Source organism: Clytia hemisphaerica, unplaced genomic scaffold (assembly GCF_902728285.1).
Source record: "Clytia hemisphaerica strain Z4C2 unplaced genomic scaffold, Clytia hemisphaerica genome assembly, whole genome shotgun sequence".
Classification (NCBI taxonomy): domain Eukaryota; kingdom Metazoa; phylum Cnidaria; class Hydrozoa; order Leptothecata; family Clytiidae; genus Clytia; species Clytia hemisphaerica.
The window spans coordinates 281,312-291,539 of NW_027103455.1; the positions used below are offsets into that span (position 1 = coordinate 281,312).

The 10,228-nt window shown below is 35.3% G+C and overlaps 1 protein-coding gene across 2 annotated transcripts; it reads right to left on the reverse strand.

The window, feature by feature from the left end:
• Nucleotides 1-738: 738 nt before the first annotated feature.
• Nucleotides 739-10,035, reverse strand: LOC136798236 (uro-adherence factor A-like). Of its 2 annotated transcripts, none has more exons than XM_067054815.1 (4): nt 7,149-10,035; nt 6,298-6,531; nt 5,955-6,068; nt 739-1,507 (listed from the first exon to the last, which is right to left on the reverse strand). In XM_067054815.1, exons 1-4 carry the CDS (start codon nt 10,026-10,028, stop codon nt 1,499-1,501), a joined length of 3,237 nt encoding a protein of 1,078 aa, XP_066910916.1. In that variant the 5' UTR covers nt 10,029-10,035; the 3' UTR covers nt 739-1,498. The 2 variants fall into 2 exon arrangements, with proteins under 2 accessions (XP_066910916.1, XP_066910915.1); XM_067054814.1 differs by having other exon boundaries at nt 5,945-6,068.
• Nucleotides 10,036-10,228: the final 193 nt, after the last annotated feature.

The window sequence follows — 10,228 nt, forward strand, 5'->3', positions numbered from 1 at the left end:
TTTACCAGTAAAATTATAATGTGTTGATTTTGCTTTGGATACAAATGAACTGAAAATAAAGAATTATAACTGAATATTTCTTACAAAAGTAATTATATGTTACACCTAGAAATATTACCTGAACTGATATTTTTTTTATGATACATAATACAGAATCAGGGCTACAATATTGACAAACAGTAATTGACTAACTGGTTGGCAGACCATAATGTATACACTAACAACAGGATATACTATTACCCAATATTTAGTTTAATACTATTCCACAATATATGTTTTACCGGGTGCACCAAAATAAAGTATACAGGTTCGTCGAGAAATTGTGAGCTTTAGGACTTAAATTTTTTGTTCATTCTTTTTTTTCACGTATAGAGGATGCTCTAACTTGAGTTTTGGGCTATCATACAAATTTTAAAAAATAGTTCCAAAGTTGTTTAAAATAAACTGACTTTTTTTAATGTCGAAATTTAAAAAAATCAAACCGACAAACCTGTATACTTTTTTTTTGGTGCAGTAGTAGCCCTACAGTATAGTAATATTTTTCAATAATTTTGCTGATCTACAACAAAAAGAAAAATTTTACATGTTTTTTACAAGAACAAACTATTTAAGACCATTACGCTTCAAGTGCTAAAAAATTTAGACTCCAAAACATAGAATTTTATAAGAAATCATGCCAAACTACTCAAAAGCACTATTAAGTTAAGAACATTTTGAGAAGATTTATAGTCTTAAAATTCAAAAAGTCAAAAATACCGATAGGCTTAAAAAATTTTTGATCTTCTTTTAAAAAAACGTCTCAGTTCCAAAAATTGTATTTACAACTTTTCTGCTAGTTTTTTCTTCAGAAAAATCAGCGTTTAAAAAAAGATAATTCTATCAATAAGGTAAATTGATAAATTTATAATAAATATTATCTTTATAACATTCATTTTGCCACTCACTTTTAACATTTGGACCAGTTTGGACCAAAGGACTTTAATAATCTTGTTCATACTCGTTCATTAGCCTGTTTATATTGTTTGTTTGCTTGTTATTTCTGCTATTGGTCCCATCCATGTTAGAATAAACATCTGATCATTTATAAAATTCAATGGAGAAAAAGTATGATTTTTATACTTGTAATCTATCTATCTATCTATCATGGTTGAGTTACAGAAGGCTCTGGGAGCCCATTTTCGCAACTATAGATGCTTTGAGTAAGCATCCCGTCAGCACCTTGAACTGACTACCCAATTCCCCTCACATGGCATGGGTTGACCCGGGCGAAGGTTTGTTCACTTGCCAAGTGAACCGTTGTGAGTGGGAATCGAACCTTGGTCGCCTGTACAGGAATCAAGGTTGATGTCCACTATACCACAACGCCTTTAATTAAAGAGTTCTCCTCCCCTCTCTTGATTGTAATAGATATTTCATTTTTGATAGTCATCTCATCATAAGAGTCCATTTTAAGGTACATCTCCATAAATGCTTTGGTAGTCATTTGTCTTTTTCCTGCTTAGTTCAGCTAAAAGAATAAAGAGGGAAATTTTTGGAATTTTCACTCAGACTAAGTATAAGAACTGTTCACGCCAAATTAACAGCTTCCTTTTATGGTCAGATTTAAATAGCCCCTACAATCTAGAAGAAGTTGTTATTTTTGATTACCCTAAACTACCAGATGAGGGAATGTAAAAATGGTTTATAAAAAAAGGTTATTGTTTTTTAATAGGATTAATTTCATATTTGTTGTTTTTTTTTCATGCCACTTGAGGAATAGCTTGCTAGATCATACTTTCAATGGCAACTTTACTTTGAAAAAATCATAGTATTTAGTTTAGTTTAGCTTCAGATTGTACTAGCACGTGTTAAAAAAATTATCGAAAATTGGAATTGTTTCCTAGCTTTAAGAGACATAGAACCAAATTTTTAAATTCAATTCTAGCTAATTTAAAATTGAGTTGAACAAGTTGCAAGGATTGGAGGTAAGTAAGTTGTCACACAAATAACTATGAGCCTGAACCATTCATGTTTTTAAAAACACCTTGCTTACCTGGTTTGCAGAAAACACTTTCCAGTATGAAAGGTTCAATTTCTAAAAACACCATAAACACCAAATGTCCTGTCGAAGGCGACTGCTATAAAACAAGTCCCGACTGGCTGAAACGGTATAGAAAAGTCCCATTTCCCCGTTTTTTTTCCGATTTTCTAGCCCGATTTTTAACCCAATTTTTATCTGATTGGTTCAGTCAGGACACTGCAAGAGCTTCAAAATCGTCTTGAAAAATACGAGGAACACCAGGAAAAAGACTGAGTGGTTCACAAAATGGTGGTGTTTCTGGGAAATGGCATTTTTGCCTGAGTTTAGTGGAGAAAATTGAGAGTTGATTTATGGAAATACCAGGAACACAGGAAATGCTGGAAACACACCACCTCGAGAGGTAAGGTGTTTCTGGTAAAATGTTTTTGCCAAAAACACCCAGAAAACCATGAAAGGTTCAGAAAAGGTGTTTCAGGTAAAAGTGTTTTCAGTGTTTTCGGGACTTTTTTGACATGAAAGGTTCAGGCTCTATAACAAGCCAGTTTGAATTTGTAAAGAAATGAGAGAAACTTTGTATTTTTAAGCCAATCAAAGACCCCCTTGACGAGACATTCCTATTCTTATTTGTGGCTTGATTTAATTTGATGATCTTTATTTTTTGAGAAGCTCTCATGGAGCTGGATGCTTTTTCTATTACAGTACCTGTAATCTCTACTCTACTTTATTTTCAAAATTCATAATGCAGTGTGCCTCTAAAAAAGCTAAAGAAAATGGAATCTCATTTTCCTAGATGTTGGTATATGATTATAAATCACTTTCTTTTATCCAATTATTTTTATTCAAAGCTTTATAAATAATTGAACTTCAAAAAGAAAGGAATTGAACTGAGTGATTGGTTCAATAATATGACTTTTTAAATTTTAAAATTCCGTTTTTAGAGACACACTGTATAACATCCCGGATTAAAAGCCACTATTTACACGTCATCGTTTAAAAAGAAAACATTTATAAAAGTTTATGTACAAACAAAATTACTTAAAAAAATTTATATTATAATAATTCAGGAGTATGTTTATCAGGTTTTTTCTCGTAGAAAAAGTCTAAAGTTCGAGATCAACATTACTTTTATTAACGCATTTCATGTCATCATAGTCCGTATAAAATACTTAAAGCCGGTCTTAAAGCTTATTGTTTTAACTTTTTGTTAGCTCTTTCCTTTGTTAATATCAAAAGATAAAGATCGCTGTGCTTGGTTTTTAATCACGTTACCAAGTACTCCTTTTGGAATTGGTTTTAAGATTTAATCACATGATCAAAAAGTGAGAAAAGCAAACTACTTTATCAACGCTAGTTCAAGTTCGAAACAATAGAAAGAAACAAAAGGCTTCCAGGCAAGGTTTTTTATATGAAATATGTGACTTCCCAAGCGATTTAAAGTACCTGAAAATCAGACCGGTCTTGGTCCGGTATTACGAGCGGTCTAGTAGCGGTTAAATTTTTGTTTTACATCGGCCTCCAGACCTTCTAGAAATGTGATCTCTAACGGTCCTTGCCGCTTCTAGACGCTCGTGGCCGCTCGTTAGACCGGTCTTGACCACTCGTTAGACCGGTCCTGACCGCTCGTCAGACCGTTCTGGGTCGTTCGTCAGACCGGTCCGGGTCGTTCGTTAGACCGGTCCGGGCCGCTAGTTAGTGATTTTTAGTAACGATTACATGAAAAAATTGTTGTAAAAGGATGTCGACTGGGCGATCAGGGCCGGTCTGGGGCCGGTCTAGGACTGGACGCTTCGCAGCGGCAACTAAATTAACTAGACTCGTAGCGGCCTTTTAGTAAATTTTTACCGGTCATTTACCAGTCCTTAAAAGACTGTCTAAAGACCGGTCCCATTTCCAGGTACTTTAAATCGCTTGGGGAGTCACATATGATTTCATGCTTTTACGTAGCAGTTGGCTATAGATATAGAGACTTCTTTCAAAATTAAGTTTAAATTAATTTTTTTTGGTGGGTTGGGACCTAAATAACACAAATCTGAGATATTTTTTGATTTTTTCAATTTTTGACGGTTCTCCGGCCTTTTTTATGCCCAAAATGGGCCAATTTCGGGCATGTTTGCCTGGATAAAAATCCTAGAACCTATTCTGTTGGTTGATTGACCGAAAGCGGGGAAAAACAGGGTGTTACCTGGGAAAAAATTTAAAACCTGTTCTGTTGGTGCTACAAGCCTCAAATTACACGCTTTTTTTTATAAGAATGGTGTAAATCCATTTCATGATGGATATTCTTAACTTTTTTGGGATAACCATCTTAAAATATTCTTACAGCACATTCTTAGGTTAGAATCCTAATTCTTACTAGATTTAACATTTAGTACATACGTCTCAAGCATAAAATGGCAATGTAAGGATTGAGCCTTACTTGGGGGTAATTGACAATTTATAATTGAAAATGCTCCTAAAATGGCATTCTTAGCTTTAGTAGCAAAATGACGGTGATATTCTTAGCATATTCTTAGTTTTTTGGCCATTTTCATCATGGACAATTTTATAAAGTGTATTCTTATTTTAAAAAAAGCTTGTAGGCGTAAAATGTTCTTTGGGAGAAAGTAGAATAGCGCTCCGTTATGCAAACGTCATAATTATTACTTTTCAAATTTGTCCGACATTCAATCCCATAATCCCTTTCACTTTGATTTCAAAATCGTGAGAGTTGTTACATTTTCTTTGTTATAAGTGTAATTAATGTGCACAAGAAATTAACGCAATGAACGATGGGATTGAAACTCGGGCAAATAAAGAAAGTGATGTCTATTTTTAGATTCACCACGGTGTGCTATTGGAAAGTAGCACCAACAGAACAGATTTTAGATTTTTTCCTAGACAAAACCCTGATCTTCCCCGCTTTCGGTCAATTTAACCTAAAAACCTAACTTTTTTAAGTTTATATATATGGTAGAGGTATATAATTGTTACATTCTAATCCTACTTTTTTCCAAGGAATATCTTAAGCCTAATTTGAGGCTTGTAGCACCAACAGAATAAAACTAGGTCCTAGGATTTTTATCGAGGTAAAAAATGCCTGAAATTGGCCTATTTTGGGCATAAAAAAGGCCTGAGAACCTTCAAAAATTGAAAAATCAAAAAATATCTCAGATTTGTGTTATTTGGGTCCCAACCCACCAAAAAAAATTATGCAAACTTAATTTTGAAAAAAAAGTCTGTAAAGCCCATTGTTACAGAAGACACCTTTCCCTATGAGAATTAATATACATCCCAAATTCAACTTTTGATTAAGATTTAGTTTTAAATGGTAATGTAAAATAAAAGAAGAAAATAAAATATAACTTATAAAATATATAACAATAAAATATAACTTAAGGCGGCAAAAGAACATGAAAGAAATTAAATTTGGTGTTCTATGGGCCTGACCATGTCTTAACTGAAAATTGAAAAATAATACTTTCAATTTCGCACTGCTAAGTACTACGCATTGTTGTTTTAGAGAGAATTGCAATGATGGAAAAGCTTTAAATTATTCCCATAACCTGAATAAGAATAAATTATTAACTTTAGATCCATACAAAATTCAAGAAGTTATTATTTTGCACGTTGGCGACCTTATATTTATATTGAGTGGCCTTCCAATATTCTTTCCATTGATCAGACCGTAGAACAAAAAATTTAATTTAAGATTAGACTTATTACTGTTTTATATTTTATGTTTGTTTATCTTCAATGCTTTAATTGATATTTTCCCCAAAAATTTCTCAATTCAACAATTGTTTTTAAATCTTACAGTTAGATGATTTATAACAGTTTTACATGATTATCTCCTCTCAAAGCATACCAAAACAATAATATGCATCACACTTCATTAAGAGTTAGTTCTATCAATAAATTCGTAAACATTATTGTCAACATTCATACTTGAGCTTACACTGCCATTATTGTTCCCGTTGCTCTCCGGTATGGTAACATATTGATGATCAGGACTTTTTCGATCACTATTTGGAGTTCCTTCTCTTGATAAGTCATCAGTGCTTTTGTAGCCCTAACAATAAAACGTTGTAAAACTTGTAAATAAGTACTAATATACAAAATATCCTACACATATACACAAATATAGGCATTGTATGATTGGCATTGTATCTTCAATTCCATAAATACGGTATAAAAAATATTTGAAGCTAATGAGCTTTTTGCTATAATGTAGTCATATTAGAAGTTTGGAAAAGTTTTTTTAATTGTATATGATAAAAGTAAGTTTATAAATAACTTACAGCATTTTCAAATGTTGTTAATTGTAATTTCGTATCTGAATTGGATGAAGATTTTAGTTTGGCACGATGGTTTTCTGAATCATCTGTTACAATATCGTGAACTTTTGTCAGCTCCATTTCAATATCATCATGATCAGGAACTCCATTTCTGTTGTTGGATTTGGTTGGTGAATAATGTCCATTAGATATGTATTTGGTCATGTATATTTCCTGCTTGTATGATCTCATCTTTTTCTGTTAAAGTGAAAAATTCAACTGTTTGATCATATGGTTGTCTTTGTATCATTGAACAGCACGAGGAAAATTTTAGTTTCCCTCTTAACAATGAATTTCATTCTAATCATTGACCAGAAAAGTCGTAAAGCTCATGGCTGATGGACTTCAAAACAAATATTAGCTTAGTCAAGTAGATTATTTCTATCAAAGATGTTACTTGTGAAAAAGACAAAATATATCTGAATGCAAGGTTTTGAAATAATTTGCCTCTAAAATTAAGTTCAAAATACTTATAATGTTTGGTATTTTACCGTTTTTAAGAATTTAAAAAGCTTGATTGAGAATTGTGATTTCATTACTCTAACTTGATTCCATTCGATATTTTGACATTGCAGGGGTTGAGTGGTTTCTAGGCTATAGTCTCAGTATTGGAAAGATGTGAGCTTTTGGATTCTGAGATGAGGTCTTAAAGATTTCATGTTAAAGCTCAAAGTTAAAACTGTGCATTTCGGTAGTAATACTTGCACTTAAAAATCTTTTGTGGGGAAATCCCCTTTTCTATAAAGTTTTATGACTATGATTGTACAGATACAGATTAATTCGAATGTTTTTTGATTAAGTTAATTCTCACTTACCCTTTGATGAACAATGACGTATATTAAGAGGAGCAACAAACAGCATGCCACAATCAATACAATCACCCAACTGTCAAGTCCTGAATCTTCTTGGTTTCCAGTTGATTTTTGTGGATTAGTGTATTCACCGAATTCTACAGATCCTTCAACAACCGGTAAACCAGCCAGAGTTGCGTTTGGTTTATCTAATTCATCTTGTGTTATTTTTTCAATATCATCTTTGATAGAAGTATCAGTGTCCTGGTTGACCTCATTATCAATAACAACTTGGTAATCAGTAATAATACTGCCTGGTGTAAATCGTATGATGATAACCTCAATAAATCCTTCAATGTTTTTATAAAAGCTTTCTAAAGAGTCTTTCATTTTAGTTTCAAGTTCTTTGTATTGTGTAGTAGTTTTATCTTCTAGTTCTTTAGTGTATGTAGCATTTACTTTGACTTGGACGTCAAATTTGATCTGTCGTTGCTCTTCTACCGTAAATGGAACAATGTCAAAAGTGTCTTTGATAAAAGTCACTCCCTCAATAGTCGAATCGCTGAAAACTCGTTTTCCCTCGTTTAAAACAGCCGTTCTATCTACACCTGTACAGTCACTCGAGTTTTCAAAAACAGCTGTAAATGGAACGTAATAATCTTCTCCACTTTTAACACGATCGCCGATTAAAGATTCTGGAATGGTCAGATATCTTAGAGATACGAAGTTCATTTCATTTTCGAAAGTTGTGGTGATTGCATTTTGTATCCTTGTAGCAATGTTAGTTTCTCCATCAATGGTGACTTTGACTCGACATTGTAAACTACAAGGAACAGATGGGATGGCAGATGTAGTAGGTAATGTAGCACTACTTTTGGATGAAATGATTGGTGAACTACTTGGTGAAATTGATGTCGAAGAAGACGTCAATTCAACGACAGAAGAAGTTGATAAACCTAGTTGAGTGATTGATGATTGACCAACTTGTGCTGATGAAGATTCTTGAATAATATTTGATGAAGATACAATAGGTGGCTCAATAACCATTGATGTTGATTCTGGTAAAAGCTCACTGGATGATGGTGATGGTTTAAGATCGATTGATGTTGACTCAGTATCTACTTGCTGACTGGAAGAAGAAGAAGGTAATATGACAGTTGGGTGTATGTTCATTGAAGAAGACCCGCTGACGAATGATTGGCTTGGTGACATTGATTGACCTTGTGAGATCGATTGGCTTGGTGACATCGATTGGCTTGGTGACATTGATTGGCTTGGTGACATTGAATGGCTTGGTGACATTGATTGGCTAGTTGACATCGATTGGCTTGGCGACATGGATTGGCTTGGTGACATCGATTGGCTTGATGACATTGATTGACTTGATGACATCGATTGGCTCGCCGACATTGATTGACTTGGTGACATTGACTCACTCACTGACATCGATTGGCTGGGTGACATCGATTGACTTGGTGACATTGATTGACTTGGTGACATTGATTGACTGGCCGACATTGATTGACTTGGTGACATTGACTCACTCACTGACATCGATTGACTTGGTGACATTGATTGGCTTGGTAACATCGATTGACTTGGTGACATCGATTGACTGGGTGATATTGATTGGCTGGGTGACATCGATTGACTCGGTGACATTGATTGACTTGGCGACATCGATTTGCTTGGCGACAGTGATTGGCTTTGTGACATTGACTCACTCACTGACATTGATTGGCTTGGGGACATTGATTCACCCGGTGACATTGATTGACTTGGCAACATTGATTGGCTTGCCGACATTGACTCACTCACTGACATCGATTGGCTTTGCGACATTGACTGGCTTTGAGACATCGATTCGCTTGGAGACATTGATTGACTTGGCGACATTGATTGACTTGGTGACATCGATTGGCTTGGCGACATCGATTGGCTTGGTGACATTGATTGACTTGGAGACATCGATTGGCTTGGTGACATCGATTGACTTGATGACATCGATTGACTTTGTGAGACCGAATAGCTTGGCGATATTGATTGGCTTGGAGACATCGATTGGCTTGATGGCATCGATTGACTTGGGGACATTGATTGGCTATGTGACATCGATTGGCTTTGCGACATTGATTCACTCGGTGACATTGATTGACTTGGCGACATTGATTGACTTTTTGACATCGATTGGCTTTGTGACATCGATTGGCTTTGTGACATCGATTGGCTTGGCGACATTGATTGGATTGGCGACATTGACTCACTTGGTGAAACCGATTGGCTTTGCGACATTGACTCACTCGGTGACATCGATTGGCTTAGTGACATCGATTGGCTTAAAGACATCGATTGGCTTAAAGACATCGATTGGCTTAAAGACATCGATTGGCTTGATGACATCGATTGACTTGGTGGCATTGACTCTGTCGCTGACATCGATTGGCTTTGCGACATTGATTGGCTTGGTGACATTGATTGGCTTGGTGACATTGATTTACTTGGTGACATTGATTGACTTGGTGACATCGATTGACTAGATGACATCGATTGGCTTTGTGAGATCGATTGGCTTGGCGACATTGATTGGCTTTGTGACATTGACTCACTTGGTGTCACCGATTGGCTTTGTGACATCGATTGGCTTGATGACAGCGATTGACTTAATGACATTGACTCACTCGTTGACATCGATTGGCTTAGTGACATCGATTGGCTTGATGACATCGATTGACTTGGTGATAATGACTCACTTGGTGACATCGATTGGCTTTGTGACATTAATTGGCTTTGCGACATTGATTGGCTTGATGACATCGATTGACTTGGAGACATCGATTGGCTTAGTGACATCGATTGGCTTAGTGACATTGATTGACTTGATGACATCGATTGGCTTGGTGACATCGATTGGCTTGGCTTGTGACATAATTGGCTTTGCGACATTGATGGCTTGGTGATTGACATAGATTGCTTGTGCCATCGATTGGCTTAGTGACATCGATGGGATTGGCTTGGTGACTCACTCGATGACATCGATGGCTTTGCGACATTGAATGGCTTGTGACAGCGATTGGCTTTGCGACTGATTGAGCTTGTGACATTGA